Source organism: Podarcis gaigeae, assembly GCF_964106915.1.
Source record: "Podarcis gaigeae genome assembly, chromosome: 3".
NCBI classification, from domain to species: Eukaryota; Metazoa; Chordata; class Lepidosauria; order Squamata; family Lacertidae; genus Podarcis; species Podarcis gaigeae.
This window is the reverse complement of record NC_139680.1, coordinates 36,416,163-36,436,649: the sequence shown is the minus strand read 5'-3', so window position 1 is coordinate 36,436,649 and position 20,487 is coordinate 36,416,163. Positions and strand designations below refer to the sequence as shown.

At 41.7% G+C, this 20,487-nt stretch overlaps 1 protein-coding gene across 5 annotated transcripts in view; it reads right to left on the bottom strand.

Moving 5' to 3' along the window:
* The window catches only part of ADGRB3 (adhesion G protein-coupled receptor B3), a 455,754-nt gene that overhangs the window by 191,488 nt on the left and 243,779 nt on the right, over window positions 1–20,487 (bottom strand). For all 5 annotated transcript variants that reach the window (XM_083729828.1, XM_083729825.1, XM_083729824.1 and 2 more), the window contains 3 exons: window positions 15,819–15,965; window positions 14,582–14,657; window positions 9,773–9,875 (listed from right to left, as the gene is read on the bottom strand). In XM_083729828.1, coding sequence (XP_083585954.1) covers window positions 9,773–9,875; window positions 14,582–14,657; window positions 15,819–15,965 — 326 coding nt within the window. The remainder of the gene's footprint in view (window positions 1–9,772; window positions 9,876–14,581; window positions 14,658–15,818; window positions 15,966–20,487) is intronic.

Genomic DNA, 20,487 nt, shown 5'->3' with positions numbered 1-20,487 from the left:
TCTTTAAATGCCTGCCTCTGGATCAGCCATCTTATGTCCAAACAGCATAGATAATGAAACAGATCATATACAATCTTTTGTGGCAGTTCCACTCCGGCAAATTCAACCAGGATATGTACCCTAGCAGGCTGCTGATTAGTTTGAGGTTTCAGCCAGAAATGTGTGTGGGGAGGTCTGTACTTCAGAGAGGGGCATCAAAGGACAGGGCGATAGTGGTAGTCTCCTGTCTGTGGAGTGTTCTCCTCAGTAAGGTCTGCCTAGCACTGACACTAATGTATTTCTTGGTACCAGGTGAAAACTATTATCTCAGGCATTTTATGGAACATGATGACATGGTTGCTATAGCTTATTCACTGGTGACTTTCTAAATAGTTGAGAACATTTTTGTTTTCTTTTACTTTTGAAAGGTTTTTTTTTAATCCTACAATGGTCTATGGCTGTTTAAAACTTCTGTTTTAACTTTGTCATAAGTCATCTAGAGACTGCTACTATTAAGCAACTAACAAGTTAAATGAATAAATGAATGAATATGTAAATAAATAGTTCCTCTTCCCCCCTCACTTTTCCAGGCTTTTTGTTTTAAATATCAGCCTCCTGGTGCTATATTTGTATATGGTTTTGACAACCGACCATAAGAAGTGTCCTGTAGAGCATGAAATATAGCTTTCTGATTGGACTAATGAAAGATAAATGTAAAATACCATAGTCCAGAAAGGCCTCTGCATCCAAATTCCCTCCAGGATGGGCAAAAGAGTATTTATTGCATGAATTAAAAAACAACAACACACAACTGCATCTTGCCCTGGGTAGCATGCATACTGCAATTAGTACTGAAATGGGTCTTCTTATCTCCTAACAGATGGTTGGCATGATCAGTTTTGATTATGGAGATCACCTGTCTGGGAAAAGGTTCTGAATTGAAGCCTGACATCTCTACCATAGCATGCAAACAAGGATATTCCTGGTTCAAAGCCTACTTCTGTCATGAACTCTCCAGGCTGCACTAGGCAAACTACTGTTATCTCAGCCACAGCAACTTCTGTCTGACTTGAGAGGAAGTCAGGATGTCAAACTAAGCTGGGTTCTCCCTGTTGCAGTAGTCCACACACATTATGTTCCGTTTCTGTCTTGATTTTAGCACAGAAACGGCTTTGGCAATATGGTCACCATGATGGATGACCTATGCTGGGAGAAGAACAGGAAAAGGGCCAGCTTGCTTTTGACTCTACCCAGGATGGTATCCTTCCATATAGGCTGCCCAGATTAGGTGATGGGACGCGGGTGGCGCTGTGGGTTAAAGCCTCAGCGCCTAGGACTTGCCGATCGAAAGGTCGGCGGTTCGAATCCCCGCGGCGGGGTGTGCCCCCGTTGCTCGGTCCCAGCGCCTGCCAACCTAGCAGTTCGAAAGCACCCCCGGGTGCAAGTAGATAAATAGGGACCGCTTTCTAGTGGGAAGGTAAACGGCGTTTCCGTGTGCAGCTCTGGCTCGCCAGAGCAGCGATGTCACGCTGGCCACGTGACCCGGAAGTGTCTTCGGACAGCGCTGGCCCCCGGCCTCTTGAGTGAGATGGGCGCACAACCCCAGAGTCTGGCAAGACTGGCCCGTACGGGCAGGGGTACCTTTACCTTTACACTGCCTTATTGTGCTTCCATTCCTTTCTAGAAGTCTGTTTCCAGAAGGTGGTGCTGGTGAACCGCAGTTTAGTATTATGCCTGACATACTACAGAGTTTCCATTCCTCACACTCCTATCTGCCTCTAAAGGTATAGGTATAGCAGAATAGTGACTAGAGTTGTTTCTAGATGTCGAAGATGAATGACTTGGTACAGAAGTGTAATGTGGCTGATCAGTCCATGGCAGTCATCTTTTGATCAAGTCCATAGGTCTGGCAGACAGGTTATGACTAGCATCCTTTCATACTGGAATCCCGTCACTCAAGTATTATGTCTGTTAAACACAATTCTCACTAAAGTTGCAGTTTTTGAAAAACATCTTAAGTCTCCGACATTCATCTGATCATAGTGATTAAATTAAGCAATAAAGAAATTGTTTAACAAATCATACACTGAATAACATTGAGCTGTTATTCATGTAACATGAGAAAAGAGTAATTGAATAAAGAAAGTCAGAATTTTATTTCTTATTCAGTAATTTAATTAAATAATTAGCCCGTTTAATTGGTGGCATGAACATGAGTGCTTTGTGAGCTGTTAATACAGAACATTCAATGTCTATGGATGAAACAAAATTATCTTCACCTTATTAAGTAGAGTACAAAGTTCAAAGACAAATTGTGCCGAATGAAGACATTTTAATTAGAAAAATTACTATCTATTCTTAAATTCAGGTAAATTATGGCAAAGGAGAAAAAAGAAAATCATTAAGATAGCAAGTGGGGCGGGGGCAAAGATACTGATTAATTAGCAATGGCATTTTTAACTAACGTTTTTATCTTCCTCTCCTTTATGCAGCAATAACAACAAAATCCTATTACACAAAGACATAACAAGATCTCAATCTCATTTACATTACGGGTGGGGAACCTGCAGTCCTCCAGATCTTGTTGGACTCCCAACTTCCATCAGCCACAGTCAACGTGGCTACTAGTCAGGAATGGTGGAAGTTTAGTCCAAGAACACCTGTATAGCCATAGCTCACTTGAGCCCCCCCCCCCCCAATTTACACAGCCAAGTCCACTGAAGTGGACAATTTCAATCCAGTGATGGTATTTGTGAATCTGTGGAGGGCTTCTGAAAATTCCCTCAACTGAATTGGTGGCTGGATTCAACTAAATACTTCTGTTAGGGGGAGCCAGTGCAATGGAGCCTTCTCCCCATTTCCCCTGCAAATGGCTCTGGGGTATTGGAAAGATACCTAGAACTACATGCTGGGAAAGGGGGGGAGGTTGCTCCATTAGGCAAGCATAAATGCATGCACCGAGGGAATGTTTGTTTTAGCAGTACCCTGAATTCCTCCCTTTGAGTTTTAAGATACCTAGTTTTGCCTCTGAAGTATGAGAAACTATCTTTTTTCGTTTCTGAATTTTGTACAAAGCACAGTACATTCTTTTCATATCTTTAGTGCCCTTCAATTCATTTGCATCTTTCCCCACACTGTGCATCATCAAATGCTGCAAAAAAGAAGAAGAAAAGTAATCTTGATGTGGCATGTTTCCATCAAGATTTATTTTTGTAGACACATTGTTTCATCAATGCACATGTTATGCGTAGGAACCAAAGATACTGATGCTCTGAAAGCTATGGCAAACTGTGCATGTGCTCCATATCCAGAGATAGTTTTAGAAATTCACCCAGTTACACTAGAATTCAGGAGGAGTGTAATTGTCATGAGCTGGCAGGACAACAGGGAGGGGGAAGAGGATCCTGGCAAAAGGATGTAGCCGAGACTGGAACATACCAGGGCAAACTGGGAATGGGAAGGAGCGGTTGGTGTAGGAAGTACTCACAAGGTGATGGTGAATGACCAGGGGATGGGGGTCAGTGCCCAGTGTCTCCATGAACATTGCAGGCTCTGAAGTGAAGCGTAGAAAGCAGGGGGTGGGGTGCTCTGGGAGGCTGAGGCAGGCATGGTCCTACAGCCCAGCTCCCTAGCTGACCAGGTGGGGCTCGCTATCTCTGGGAGGAGGGGTGTGATTCCTCAGCTGGAGTAGGCTTGGAACAGCTGAGGGTCTCGTGCTTCATCAAGCCCAGATGTTGCAATCAACATGCAAAGTACAAAAGGGCAGCAGAGGTGAGGTGCTGGGTCTGCTCAACTGCCCATGCTGATGGACCTCAGTTTGGATGCTCAAGGATCTCTGTGGGACTGCGCTTTGTTTGTACTTTGGACATGTTGATTGATGCTGGACTGGGTACTTGACATACTAACTTGCTCCCAGGTAGGCCAGGGGTTCAGGACAGAAACACAGGGCAGAGTGAACCAAAGAAACAATAAAGGAATGGAATGGGGAAAATACTCTCAACGCAGTCCGTGATGTTGCTCTGCTGCTATTCCCCATGCTTACCTTTAGATATTATTCTGCTAGTGTTAGATGTTTTCCAAGTTAAGAACAGATTTTCATTTATTAACATTTCAGCAGAGGCATGGTTTGTATGTTCGTAAATTCATGTTCATGAGTAAAGTGTTATGCAAAGGGCATGATTGCTGGTTTCACATCACATGTTGCCCCGGTAATTCATGATGAAGAAAAAGTGTGTGTGTGTGCGTGTGTGCGCACACATGTAAAAGACAGAAGAATGAGGCATCACAATTCCATGACCACATCTTAGCTTGTAGTGTTGATCAACCTGTCTCATGTGATTACCAAACTTCATAAATTGAGGAAAGTGTAGAATGGTTTTGGGGGAAGCAGCAACTATGCTGCTAAGGTAACATATGAACAAGCTCACAGAGAGCAAACCAACAAATGTGGAATATTCAAAGAGTGTTGTAGTATCACTTGAGAAAAGACCCCAATAAAGTTCAACGCATTGAGTCCCAGAGATGTCAGTGCTTCGAGACTCCATTAAAGATGGTATTTCTTACATAGATTCTGGCAGATATTAGGCAATGATTGCTGAATGGATTGACTTTGCCTATATGAAGTCTCTCACCCCTTTACTATTGAGTTTACTCAAGGGACTGAATCCGACCTGCTGTCAGAAGAAAATGGAGATTTTGGATTCAAACAGAGCCAAAAGAAAACGACACCTCTTCCAGGATGTTATTGACAAGACTATTGCTTTCCTGCCTTGTCAGCACTTCATGGCCCTGTGTTAATATGGTAGTCATTAATATCCTGTTACAGAAAGGTAGACAAAGCCAAATGACAATCAATGCCCTGCATTTTCTGCTGCCAGAATCAAGCTAATAAACATTTTAAAGAACTGGCAAGAGGCAAACGCTATGTCAGTAGATTACTGAAAAGAACAATAAAATAAACAAGCTGAAAAAAGGTTTCTAAAAATGGCTTTCAAAGACGTTCGTTTAACCTTCCCATGGCCTTGATGCTATTGGCCATTTTTTAATTATGTATATGGAGTTTATCTGTTGATTCCTACACTGATACAGTTTAGTGACACTATTTTGATTCTTTCTTCTTATCTCAACATGGTGACCAAAGTCACTACAACCTTTTCCACATGCTGCCCCATTCCCCTTTGCTTGCAGTTAACCCTTACAGTCCAATCCACTAACTGGTTTTAAGGCAAAGCTACAGATAGGGGAGAAACTTAAACAAATTTGCACTACCTAATTTACACTTTCCATAGCAGTATGAGAGCCAAAACATAGCTATCCTTCAAAATTTGCACTTCCCTGAATTTTACAGTGGAGCTCTCCAGCTTGGGAATGTGTACAAAAATGCATACAGTGGTACCTCTGGTTAAGAACTGGATTCGTTCCGGAGGTCCGTTCTTAACCTGAAACTGTTCTTAACCTGAGGTACCACTTTAGCTAATAGGGGCCTCTCACTGCCACCGCCATGCGATTTCTGTTCTCATCCTGAGGTAAAGTTCTTAACCTGAGGTACTACTTCCGGGTTAGCGTAGTCTGTAACCTGAAGCATTTGTAACCCAAGGTACCACTGTATACTGAATGCAGATTCACATATTCTTAGGCACAACCCAACCAAAGTTAAGCTCTTCTAAGTCTCATTGTTTTCAGTGGGACAGTTTAGGTAAAGGGACCCCTGACCATTAGGTCCAGTCGTGACCGACTCTGGGGTTGCGGTGCACGTCTCGCTTTATCGGCCGAGGGAGCTGGCATACAGCTTCCGGGTCATGTGGCCAGCATGACGAAGCCGCTTCTGGTGAACCAGAGCAGCGCACGGAAACGCCGTTTACCTTCCTGCCGGAGCGGTACCTATTTATCTACTTGCACTTTGATGTGCTTTCGAACTGCTAGGTTGGCAGGAGCTGGGACCGAACAACAGGAGCTCACCCCATCACGGGGATTCGAACTGCCGTCCTTCTGATCGGCAAGTCCTAGGCTCTGTGATTTAATCCACAGTGCCACCTGCGTCCCAGTTTAGCATGTGGTTAAATCTCTCCTACTGAATTCAATCAAATCTAAAAGTGCTTAATATCGGTTGGGTTGTGCATGTAACTTTTTAAATTAGCTATGGCTAATGAGCCCATATGGATACAATTTAAACCAAAAAGAAAGATGCCTTCCTGTAGGATTTCCCTAAATACTTTTTCAAAATATATATTGAGGCTTTTTTGGACCTTTTTTCAGGTTCAACATATAGCTTCCTAGACTCTGTTCTTTGTACTACATATATTATGTTTCTAGAACTAGTATGCTTTTCAGGTATAAAAGCTGCTTCTGTATGTCACAAAATCTCAACATTTTAAGTAACTTGCATCTAGATGCGTGTCTGTCAGTCATGCATATGCATTTTTGTGATTTGCTATGGGAACAGAATCCCAGAGTGGCAAAACTGTGAAATGCAATCATCACATGATTGTCTACAGATGGTTTGCAATTAAATTTCACATCCATGGTATTTAGATGTAAAGTGACCACAAATAAACTGATAAATGGATCATAATAAGAACTCAAATTCTTATTTTTAACAACGAAGTCCTTATCCCTTAGTGAGGACCTCTGGTATCAGAAGACTTGGAGCTTTGTAAGTTTAACTGCAAAGCCACCAGCTGGTGTGCTGCTTTTGAGCTGAGAAGCAATCTGTATTGAAGCAGTCCCTACTGTATAGCTAGAAAAACTCTAGCTATGCAGATTTCCCTTGATTTCCCTCATGCCTACTGGATGTGAGAAGGTCAGAATGGTTCTCCAACAATGAACGTATCTTAGATGTTGAGCACCAACACAATCTAGGCTCAACCTGCAATGATACTCTAACTGATGGAGCGCTCCAGACTGACAAACCAGCCAACTATCTTTCTGAACTCTTGGTCTGAAAGCAATTCATAGCATTCATGCTGGCATGCTTAAATGCCATCCCTTCAGTAGTCCTGTAGGGAAGATACATAAACACTCACTCCCACACATGCAGTTGCCCCAGAGACTCCGGAGAGGTCAAGTAGGCGACCCATATCCTCCTGCACTGCTCCTTTTACATGACTTGCATAAAACCTTTATTGAACATTTCTTATTAGAGCTGCCAGGATGATTAGATGTATTTTATGTCCTTCAACTCCTCTTTAAACCATGTATCCATCAGTGTGGCCTACCTACAGCAAATAAATCCCACCAGGATCTGATCCCAGCCACTCTGTAATTTCCCTTCTTGGAGTTTATTTTCTCTTTGTGTGTGTGTTTTTTTATCTACCTTATTTTATTTCATTCCAGATTTTGCTATTATACACAGCTGGATAATGTGTTTTATGTGTTTCCTATTTTGATTCTTTGGTACTAGTCATTGAACACAACAATAAAGATTTTATTTGACGTGAGAGTCATTCAGCTAGTGGCCTGAAATATGTGGGATGTAGATTCCCACTGGCATTGCTGGGTAGATGGTAAAACATATTCTGTATTGCACAATATATTGAGTATACTACATTAGGCACTATAGTACAGTGAATAAGAAAATTGCTTTGAATGCTTTGACTTCACATGCTCATCTGCATTGGATCTATGTCTGTAGTTACTGATATAGTAAGGAGGCCTATCTGTAACTGAAATTTGTGAATGCTTCTAGCAGTTTTTTGTGTTCAGAATTCTGTTAAGAAAGTCCTGTCAAAGATGTTTGTTTACTACACTATACAAATGTGAGAATGTGTAAAGTATTCAGCAAGGCTCTCAGATGTAAACATTTCTGAACATGAAAAGAAATCTGCCTGCATATAGGAAAAGGGATTTTTGGACCTCTCAGCAAGCTTAGGCTCTACACTGGAAATCAAGTTGGAAGCTTCCTCAAGTTTTAAAAGCACAAAATAAATAATACATGGGGCCAGTTAGGTCCTTATCAGGCAATGACCCAATTCCCATTGAAAAGGAGGAGAGTGCACCTCTTCTCTTTTGCATCTAATGCAGGGCCGTCTTTATCACATGCAGGGCCATCTTTAGCATATGCACCACCAGGGTGCAAAGATCCACCCCCAAATTTAAAATTGTTGAGCTTATTTTGGGAGGGTGGAAGCCAAAGTTGTTGACCATTTTTAAACAATGACGGAGTGGAAGAAACTGCTTTTCTTTCCTGACTCGTCGGGAAAATTTGACGCTATGGAGTAGCAGAGCAATAGAGGAGGGGGGCAGGGAATTTCGCTCCATTGATTTTCACTGCCACCAATCAAGAGAGACCAGTATACAGTAGGTATACATTTGGTGCCCCCCAGAATTCAGCGCCTGGGTGCCCTGCACCCCTTACACCACTGGGTAAAGACGGCCCTGATCACATGTGACATGAGCATTCCATATGGAGGCGTGCATGCATGGGGGCCCAGTGCAAAGGATTATTCTCCCTCAAAACTTAAAAGTTTGTGGGGAAAGTATCTATGTTACTAAGTTTATTTGAGTATAGTCTTGTGGGTGGAGTGTGTGCATAACATGTTACATTATGCGTGTTGTGGAAAGGGGCATGCACCAACCCTGGGAATTTGTCTTGCCAATTTCAGTGATTCCATGCATAAGGGTAGGTACTGTGTGGCTCCATCAACCAAACTAGTGCAGCCAATAGAGATCATGAGAGTTGTAGCCCAATACCATCTGTAGGGTGGCCATAAGAATACCAACCCTGCCATACACCAGCTGAAAAAGCTATGCGAAAGGTAATCATCTTCCTACCTCAAAATCACATGATACTTTGATGATGTCTAACCACCCAATATCAATATATATCACATTATACAGTTGAAGCCAAGGATTCACACAAATCCTTACAAAGTCAAATATATACATTGAAATGTCAGTAAGGTTTAGCAGTAGAACATAGCCTAGGGAAATCAAGTGCTCAAACAAGGCAGTTTCTATTTACTTGCGATTGAATTAAACTCTGCTGCTTTAGAAGGTAAAGGTAAAGGACCCCTGACAGTTAAGTCCAGTCACGAACGACTCTGGGGTTGTGGCGCTCGTCTCGCTTTACTGGCTGAGGGAGACGGCGTTTGTCCGCAGACAGATTTTCCAGGTCATGCGGCAAACACGACAAAGCCGCTTCTGGTGAAACCAGAGCAGGGCACGGAAACGCTGTTTACCTTTCCGCCGGAGCAGTACCTATTTATCTACTTGCACTTTGATGTGCTTTCAAACTGCTAGGTTGGCAGGAGCTGGGACTGAGCAACAGGCTCTCACCCTGTCACGGGGATTAGAACCACCAACCCTCTGATTGGCAAGCCCAAGGCTCAGTGGTTTACACCACAGCGCCACCCCTTTAGAGACACACAATTAACTCGGGAAATTGTGAGATCTGTGCAATGGATCTAGTTTTAATATAGGGGTGGCTGCTCTATTATATCAAGGATGTGGCTATTCTCTGACCCTCCAGATATTGTTGGACTCCTACCCTTCACCAGCCCAAGGCAGCATAGACAATGGTTAAGGATGGTGGGAGTTATAGCCCACCAACATCTGGGAGGCAAAAGGTTAACAACACCTTATGGGACTGCAGTAAGGTAAAGCATTGATTTCAGTATGAATTAAAGTTGCAATATAAAAGCAGCAACTCCAACAAAAGGGGAAAAAATAGATAAATCTAATGGGTTGATTAAGAATTTGACAAAACAGTTATTTCAATACATTCTTTGTTTTTTATAAAAGAGTATAAATAATGAGTTGTATAATAATAATGAACATTCACTACATCAATACTTACATTAGCCAAATGAGCTAACTCTATCTCTAGAAAGGAATCGGATGTTTTGGGCTCAGGCCTTATGGTCACCACAATGATTTTGGAATTTACAACTGTATAATTTCTGAAAAAGAACAGTTAAAAAACACAACATTTATTAAAACCTCAATATGATGCAATCAAGCAAAGAGAGAATATTACTAGATGAGAATTTAAATTAATATCCCTACATGCCATTTATTGTAAATACAATTCCCCCTGTTCTTAGACCTGGTGAAGAATTAAAGAAAGCCCTCGTGCTGATCCAAGAGCCATTCCTTAAGTATGATTCATTGATTAAAGAGACAGATTGACAACACAAACCTTCAGGCAGGTCTTTAAATGGCTGTAAATTCATTTATCTCAAGGTGAACTCAGTAGGCTTGTTTTACACAAAACAAAACATATTTCTTGCAAAGTTCTGGCCTGGCTGTTTTGCTGACTGCTAACTGAAAAAGTTAAGATGGATGACAGCAATGAGTTTCCTCAGAATCAATTTTTCTGATCTATAACCAGAGAGACTTAAAACCCATTTCATTCCATATATGAATGAACAACGAGATTGTTCGAAAGATACCCAAGGGTTTCAATTCACAGATCACTTACGCTGGTGAGGCCCCATTGTTTTCCTCTGGGATTCTCATTTATGAGGCCAGGAGGAGTTGACCTCATGCCCACCAAAATCATGTGGACAGTTTATATCAGTTTCTCGGTCCTCAGATTGGTCCCCCAGGTGACAATCATCAAACTACTTCCACCAAAACAGCCTCATTTGTTTTAAAGGTATTCTTGCGTAAAATGTATTTTGATGACAGCAGCCTTAATAAGCTGTCCTGTTTTAAAGAAGCATTGCCTCACATTTTGGCCCTCTGCCATTTTCTTTCCAGTTGATTCTGAAGGGTGTTTTGAGGCGGCAGAAGCTACTCAGGGTCACCACTTCAGATATCAGTGGTGAATGGTGGGGGCAACAAGTATTGCCATTGTGGGATGCAAGCTTACAAAAAAAAAAACCCCCAAAAACCCATCACCAAAGAAAAATGTAATGTAATGGGTTCAATCCAGATCTGCTCTTCCACGAACAAAAGGGTTCGGATCCAGTGGGTGGGGGTGGTAAGAGGGGGAACTGGCAAAGAATGCTTCCTTTTCCTTCTGTCTGTAGGAGAATACATTTAGTAGAATTTCACTTCAGGGGACTCTAATGCTAATTATTTTGATACAGATGGTACTGGAATTATCTGGATTTTGGTGTTCTAAACCACCCAACCCTTATGTTAGCAATTTGCCATTGTTTCATTACTTATTTCTGAATGTGGTGCAAAGAACTGTTATACAGCTTTCGGCCCTCTCCTGTTTGTTTCCCCCCCTCCCCTTACACTGCCAGCGCATACCTGCAAATTGAGAAACACTGGGGGGTGGGGGAAGCATTTTTATGTGGCTGCATATATACAGTTGTACACTCCCTTTGTGGAGTGTTTGCCTAATGCACAGAAGCGCATACATGGATGCCAGGGTTGCTTGTTTCATTTATTTATTTATTTTGCAGCGTTTCATCAATGTAAAAGTGAGTAAATGTAAGAAGAGGGAGAGAAATTGCAAACAGAACTGTTCATGGTTCGATTCTAGAAGCAACGTTAGAAACTCTCGGAAGTACTCTTACTATGTTACCCATGTGAAGGCTCAATGAGGGAAAAAGGGATTTTTGGCTTAAGCCTTTGGCCCTGAGCCCGAGATGACATGTGGCTTGCCCTGGTGTCTGTGCCTTACAATGGACATTTAAGACAGGGGGAGCCTACTCAGCTACACTCACCTACTCCTAACTAAAGTACCCTGTTTTCTGTGCTGGTTATTTCAAAAATTAGCACAGCATTTCCTACAAAACTTATTACAATGCAGTGCATATCGTGATATACTGCATGTCTGAAAGCAGTACATACATCAATTATCAGTTCTTGCAGGGTGATGGGGTACAGTTATCCCCTTCATCTCCTGTTTATATTTTCATGCAAAGTCCAAAATTCCTTTATTCATGGCTGTATAAGTTTGTATAGTAGCACTGAAACATTCATCTGTCCTATATTTTACTAAACCTTTAAAAGGAGACAGGAATGTGCAGCTCCTACTTAAACCATCAGTTGGACCGATGATGTTTCCTACTTTGGCAACATTCACAGATTAATTACCCCCACTCCCCCCCAAATATCAATCTGACAAATATTTAGCAAATCCCTTCGCCAGCTGGAAAATTTTCTGTTATGTCTGAGATGGATAAAAGATGCAGGAGAAATTGGGGTTTAAGATGCAAAGCTAAACAGAAGGAAAAAAACCCATTTTGAAGAAAGTGGTAAAATCTTACAAAAATGAACAATAATAACAATAATAAACACAGCAACTCAGTCCAGAGACTCATTGCAGGGGTAGGTGCTCTTTGGAGTTTCCTGCCCTTCAAGATCTTCTCCATTCATTTTAGTCAAAGAGGGACAGCATATGCCATGTTATGTTAATGGAATGAATGACATGCTGCAGCATTTGGTTTTTGCTTTTCTCTTTTAAAAGCCCTTATATTTCCAGTTCACATTTCTGCTACCGTGCAATGAAGCACTCCTACTGCATGTACTTATTGCAGAGAATCAACTGCTGAGAAACACAAGACAAAATCTACTAAGCACAGGAATATATTTTAATATTCTCTCTCTGCAGAATCACTGGGAATAAATATCGTGGTTATCCGACTCTGAACAAGTTTCCTCTCTTTTCAACAACACTGTAAATTAGTGTTCTATACTCCCTTGAGAAAGTCAAACATCTGCAGTAAAGACATTTTTAATGGTAAAAGGCATATTGTCAATGCCATATGCAGAGGCAGTTGTGAAACAACCATTCATATTATGAAGTGCTGCACCTAAATCTCTGTGTGCTGGAAGTGACTTGGAAAGTGACTCAAAAGCATGCAATAAATAGCAGAGCGCAAAAGCAGATTGGATTACAATACATACATATTCCCCCTTATATATATCATGCTGGGCATAAAATGGTTCGATTAGCTTTTCAAGCATTCCATCAGTTTTGTTCCATTTCCATCAACGGAGCTGCTTATGTGCCATGTCAAACCTCATGACTGAGTACAGTTATCTAACTGAGCCCACTTTGAATCTCACATTATTATGAATCTGGCCCCTTCATCATTGTACTTAATGTATGAAACCCAGTCGTGCTGAGTCTCAGACTGTTTTTAAATAAAGACCGGCGTTTCAGTTATTCTGGAAGAGTTTATGTTTAATGAGCCTCCACTTATTGTTTATGAGTTTGTGAAACGCCTGAAGACACTTCTGGCATGAAACTTATGTTAAACAGGAAGAAAGCCTATACTGATTGCGAAAACGGAACCTGTGAGATCAGTGATGTGGTGATAGGTACAAATTGTGCCATGCTTCAGTATTACCAAAATTCCTCTAAATTTGTCTTGTTGAAGAGAAATGCACAGAGGTGTGAGGAAGGGCCTCCCAACTGTCCAGACAGAAAAGTGTTTGATAATATCTAATTCCACGGTTCTGCATGTAGGGAAACTATCAATTAAAGTCAGGGAAGTCTTTTTTTCCACAGGAAAGGAGATGGAGGGCAGAGGTTATGTCTCAGTGAGGGCTAAATAAAGGCAGCGTATCACATTGATTTCAAGCTTCAAATCCAGGACAGCCTCTAATCGAATTTCTAAATAGAATTGTGCTTCTGAAAGCAGTCGTGATGGTGAAGGACTTATCTATATTCAAAACATGTGTATGCTGCCTTATTTTAGAATTATGGGCAGTTTACAAAAATGAACAAAACACTAAACAATAGCAGTACAAAGTTCAAAAAGAAAGATCAGATAAAAGTGCAATTAAAAGTTGCAGAGTTTATGCATTTTTTGTCAGCATTGGGGGAAATCCAAACCACCTATGGCTCCTTTTTCCATTTATGGGCCAAGTAGGTAATTTTGCTCAGTCCCCAAGGCCTGCCTTCTTCCTCCTCACCTGCTGCTGCTGCTGCTGCCTTCTCCTGCATTGCCACAGAAGCTCCCTCGTCTCCATCTCAGCTCACTCCACTTCCTTTAGATCAGAGGTGGGGAACCTCCAGCCAGGGAGTCAATTGGGAGTTCCCTGGGAGTCTAAGGTGGCCCACGATGCCATTTTCCCTAAACCATGTCCATCTGTCAACCAGCCGATTGTGCACCACTTGTGCAGCATTCAAGGGACTTTCCCCCAAGGTAGTTGGTGTTTCCAAAAGGTATCTTTCCCCCCTCCTTTTTGATCAGAATGGGAGGAAGACCTGTCCTTCAAAGGACAGCTTTCCTCTCCTCCCCTCCCAATTGGGACTTCAAAGCATAGTATCAGCTGATTGACAAGGGGGAAGCTCCACCCACCTGTCAAATTTGGCCCACCAACAGGTGAGGAGATAAGGATCTGACTCACTGGTCAGAAAAGATCCCCCATTCCTGCTTTAGATGGTCCAGTGTCTTCTGCATCTCCATGTTTATTTTACCCCTTCCTTAGAATTTCTCTAACTCTCAAATTAGGGCTGATCCCAGAGAGGAGTGGAGAAGCAGGCAGGACAGAGTTCAGCTGGTGAGATGGGAGGGCAGGAAAATAATCTGATCTAGGCCCCAGGCCAAGTTGTCCATCCCTACTCTACTGAGGGGGAAAGTCTTGTACTGCATAAAAACCCATGGCAATTGCCGTCAGTTTTCAACTCAATACATCCCAGATGCATATTTTTGAAGTAATATAAATCATGCTGTCTCCTAGTCACAACACATACCTTAAGGTGGGTAAAATCAGTTCTAAATTTTTGTATAGTACTGCTCCAAGAACAAATACGGTGGATTCATCTAGATCTAAAATGAAAGTGGGGAAGAGAGGGAAAACAGTGTGTACGTTAAATTTCTTGCCTTTCCAACATAGTCAGCATATGGGTACGTGAAAGGGTATTTATCATTGTGGAAGAAGTTCTATCTTTAAAGAAATCATCATCGCAATGCGAAATATATTTCCAAGTATGCTGTCATAAAACTGTAATATGATATATTAGGGTGCGGGGAGGGAAAGGTCTCTACAATTGGAACATCTCACAAGATTTAAAGCACTCAGAAGGCTGGCTGTTTTGTGAGATTCATCATTGGCCGCTAAACCGTACCAGCATTTCATGATATATTCTGCCCTGATTATGAAAGATCCATAGGAGTTATTTTTAGAGGACTTCCCCCACCCCCTTTAACACTGAAGAACACAGATTTCCACAGCAGGAATTCGGCTATTGTATTCTAATTCTGAAATATCAAGCCAATGCATATTGCCTTAGGAAAGTCACTGTAGGAGCCAGTCTCTACACTAACGCCCACTCCCGAATGGAAGGCGTTTCACACATTATGCAACAAGAAACCTGGTTTTGGCACAAAGGGTGTACTTAACAGGAAGCCACAGTGAATCTCAGTTGCCTGTCAAGTATACCTGCATGATGCCAAGATTTATTTGTATTCATACTACACATTTTTAGATGCATGCGCTATACTCCTAGCAATGTAAGGTAAGTCTGTGTGTGGAAAAGGGATAACCATGGGTCTCATAAGAGCCCTCTCCTCACCTCCTGTCCTCCCAGCTGTCCCTCATTTATGTAATGTATGTACAGTGTACCTTGGTTCTTGAATGGCTTGGCTCCTGAACAAATTGGCTCCCAAACGCTACAAACCCAGAAGTAAGTGTTCTGGTTTGCAAACGTTTTTCGGAAGCTGAACATCCAACACGGTTTCCGTTTGAGTGCAGGAAGCTCCTGCAGCCAATTGGAAGCTGCGCCTTGGTTTTCGAACACTTTCAGGAATCGAACGGACTTCTGAAATGGATTAACTTTGAGGTACCAAGGTACCACTGTATGCAGAAGAGAATAATGATCTCTGTGTACTTTAAAATGGGAGGTTATTACAAAGCTTCTGTAAAGTGATAGGCCCAACCTCTGTCTTCTCCTAAGAAAATATGAGGACAAGCGCTCTTTTAGTTTTTACCTGTTGACATAGGGGTGAAGATGTTTTTTGGAATGACAACCCTATCTTCTGAGTTTCGTGCCCAGTCGACCATTCCTTTCCTTCCTTTCATGGGGAAATTGATGTCTGTGAGGACAGATGCCGCAGGAAGCTTCTGAATGCTGGCCACTATTAAGAAAAAGAATAAAAGAAGAAGGAGGGGAATCAAAAGAACACTTGCTTTAACCTTCACAGCAGTAGCACTGAGAAAAGATCACACTAATAAATTTTGACTATGAGGAAAAGGGGGTTAATAAAAAGTTTTAGAGGGTTATATTTCAAATAATAATTAAAAATAATGTGTGCGGTGTACATGTTTGCTCTGAAATGAGCACCATCAAATGCAATGGGACGGACTCACAGGTAAGCGTGCATAGCATTGCAGCCTTATAAGGATATGAACCATGAAGAAGACAAGCTTATACGTAACTAATAGTCTGTGGATGGATGTTGTGGCCTTGATTCTCTCGCTTGTCAGCCAGGTTCAATATCTTAGCAGGGATTATTCTCTCTGTTGGCTCCTGCCCTGAAACTCACATGGAAGGACATAGCGGAGCTCTGTCTTCAGAGCATATTCTGAACTGATTAAAAATGACAGAACTAGGGAGAGGATGTTGCGAATTGCTTGGGGAGATATAACTTCTGGAACCAGGCTAATGAAGCAATAACAATGCCGATATCCCTTGCACAGGCCTAATAAGATTTGAAAACAAGCCCCATTAAGTAGATTGACATATTAGCAGTCTGTAGTCTTTTTCTGCACAAAGCAAAAAAACCCAGCAACCAGCAGCTCACAAGCCATTTCCCATTACTGCTCACTGTGAAATGTAATTATTACTGTTTTATTACTCTCTTGCACAGCACATTTGGTGAGCGAAGTTCCATGCAAACTTTTTTTTTAAATTTACCTTCACAACGACCCTTTGAGGCAGGTAACTGATATGTCCAATTTACAAATGGGGAAGTGAGAAACTGAACTGACGGATTGTTAATTGCCCAAAATTATTATTTATTCTTATTTATACAGCACCAGCATGGAGTTATGCAGAGTACATTCATGGCACAGTGGGAGATAACTTCGAGGTTTCCCCTCCCCAACTCCACTGGCTCACTGATAATAGTTGTAGGATTTATCATTATCATTATTATTTTGCTGAATAGAGAGGCCCGCTAGGTGCCTACTTTGATCTCTTTTCAGTGCCAGGCACATCATGTTTAGTTTGTCACGCTTTGTAAAACTGATATTAATGTAGTTTCATTATCTAGTATTTTAAACCTGCTTTTGGCAGTGCAGTGGTACCTCGGGTTAAGAACTTAATTTGTTCTGGAGGTCTGTTCTTAACCTGAAACTGTTCTTAACCTGAAGGACCACTTTAGCTAATGGGGCCTCCCGCTGCCGCCGTGCCGCCAGAGCACGATTTCTGTTCTCATCCTGAGGCAAAGTTCTTAACCCGAGGTACTATTTCTGGGTTAGTAGAGTCTGTAACCTGAAGCGTCTGTAACCTGAGGTACCACTGTACTATATAGTTTTTGCAACTGCTTAATGCTGTTGTCATATTTGGTGGTGACGGTGGCAGCTTTTGTTGTTTTTCTCTTACTAGCTTTACATCAGGCAGAGGGGCTGGGTGATTCGGCTTGGGTGGAGCAGGGTTCAATCAGCCAAGATCAACAAAGTGTTTTGTCTGTACTTCCTTCTTCTGCCCCAGCAAGGCTGTGGGCACGATGGAAGCCCCACTACTCCACAAATCACTCCAAGGCAGGGGATAAGAGTAAAAAAAAAAACTTTTAAAACTAAAATAAACTTTTAAAATAACAATTTTACTTATTTTTAATTACAGTGCAATTTTATGTCTGCTTATATGCTGGTATAAATCCCAAGTGGTCTCTACAGTGGATGGAAGTTGCTTAAAGTTAATCAAAAGATGAACTTTAAATTAATTTTAAACCTAATTTCCAACCAGCATATCAAGGCAACAGCAGTGCAGGTGCTTTCCTGGGCCACACCATCCAGAATGCCTTGCTCTGAGTCCCAGAGTGATGCAGACAGGAGAAGTGGCAGAGCTACCACCCAGCTCAGGTGGGCTAATGTCTTGCACCAGCCCCACTAATATTGATTTCCTTTACCTCTGCCTCCTCTGTGAAACTCTGACTGCTATTCCAAGCCAGTTGCACTGCCCAAAAGCTACTAAGAGCACCACTGTGTCACCAGTTTTCTTTCTATTGGCCAACAGCAGGAATTGGAAGCAGAACTGCACCTCAGCAAAACAAAACAAAACAAAACAAAACCCGAAAAAATAAAGCAAAAAGCCCCAAGGCCTCTCTGACAGCTCAGTCATATAACAATAATTTAATAATTTATTATTTATGCCCCGCCCTTCTGGCTGGGTTTCCCAGCCAGTCACTTGCAACCATCCTTGGCTTCAATGATTCAAGCCTCCTACAAGCACTTTCCCCATATATTCCTTGCAAACTCAAATGCCTTTTCATGTGGAAAGGCTAAGACCCCTTCACATCCCCCCACCCCCATCAAAAGCAGTGAAAAACAGGATTCTCAACTCACATGGCATTCAAATTATCTGTTCATCCGTGCAACCCTTAACCTCTCTCGACACACACAAACAGAACTGACACCAGCACCCACAGTCCTAAGAACCTTCACTTGCCCAACCCAGAAATCGTCTTACTCCATCTGTATCCAATCTCTCAGTAGAGACAGCTTTCTTTATTACAAAATTAATTCTGTTTAGTGAGCAAGCAGCTGTGCAGTTGCATCAGTTGAGCTCTTGATATGGTTTGCTAAGAGAGCGAAGGTGTGCATTTAACATGTATCATCATTAGATATAAGTGAAAGTAGAATGCACCCTTTAATCCTCCCCCCCCCAAAAAAAAACCTAGCCAGGCTGAAAAGGCATAATTCAACAGGGCAGATGGAAGGGTGGGGAAAGAGCGTGTTGCCACACAGAGATAGGAGGGTGGTCAAGGTCTATGAAGGCACCAGTAAAAGTGTTTTAGCTGCATTATTTCATTTTCAAGGTGCTTTCCCCTCATATCTCTGCAGCCAGGTGACCCAAACCAGGTTCCCAAGACTGAATACAACAACAAACTAGTTAGTGTAAAGTGTAAGGTGATATTTATGAAACAACTTCAATACATTCAATACAACGTCAACACATTCTTTATATTCCGGGTTTGCTGATCCCCAACAAGCTGTGGTTAGTAAACCTGGTCAGGTATGGATGTACAAATGAAACAGAGTTGAGGTAAACAAATTATAGTTTAGCTTTCCACCGGAACCTGGAAATTGTATTGAATGGGGAACTTTATATAGTAACTATATTTAGGATGTACTAAAGTCCTGAACTCAACTTACCAGTGAGTAAGTTCTATTGAACACTGGGGTCTTTCTTCTGAGAAAACATGCATAGGATTTGCAAAACCCAGCATGCTATTACAGTAAAATCAAACACGTAAACACATACCGGCATGCCATAGTTCCAAATGCAAATATGGAATATTAGTTTTTAATGAGAGTGCTCATCCACTTATCTGTTATCATTGTGACAAGAGTGGAAAATAGCACAATTAATAGCAGGCCTGAGCTGAAAAGGGTAAGCTGAAATTTTGTTTACTCACCCCCTCCATTTTTAAAAAAATAATAATGCCTTTGTTATATAGAAATCACTGTTATTGTGGCTTTAACAATCTGAGCATGATACCATGGCAACATTGCCTATTTCAAGTAAGATTCAGGCTACTTCTAAGCCTCCGACGGTCCTATGTACCATTATTCACATTCATACAGATGATAAACAATCTGCTCAGAGCCCCATTTCTAATGCGAGCCAGAGCGATAATTGTTTTTTTGCACACCGCTTTTTCTAATCATTTTACAAGAAGGCTAATAGAGTTCATGCCATTTGTACACAGGCAATGATGTGCATAACCAATTTACTACAAGTGCCCCAGAGAGGGGCAAAAGAGAGACAACAGGGACACCTTTAAAAGCAGTCACAACAGAAAAATTATGGTACGGAACCTCTCATAAGCCGATTTCATTTTAAAGGAAATTGTAATTCAAATAGAGGCAAGGATTCAAATTAAGGTATCAGTTCTACAGATCTTGTTCTACACTGCTTGACAACTGGCTCTCAGTCTCAAATTAACCCGGTTATGTATTATAGCATCACTTTAGAAAGGCTACATTTAAGGCTCTTTCAAGCTTTTATTGTGTGAGAGTACTGTGGAAAGTCAAATTCCAATAGGTAGCACTTTATCACATCAATCCCAGCCTCTTCTGCATTTCAGAAAACAATTGCATGCTTCCTGGGGGGGGGGGCATTCAGTACAGCCAGGCTCCCACTGACTGAATGGTACCCAGACATCAGTGTTCAGGGCTCAGACTTTACCTTTCAAAGGACTGGCATCATGTAAGCAGACTGATCCATCAGAGCCAGTTGGATTCAAGGTTCTACTCTCTTACCTGATCAGGGCAGTGGAGGCACATAGTTTTTAAGACCAAACAGTAGCACCAGCAGAAAACCAGAGATAATTTACTCCATAAGAACTGGGGAGCAGTGGTTGGAAGCAGCTTATGGCATGTATTAAAGGGATGAATTAGACATTTATTGATTTTATAACATATTCCTGCATT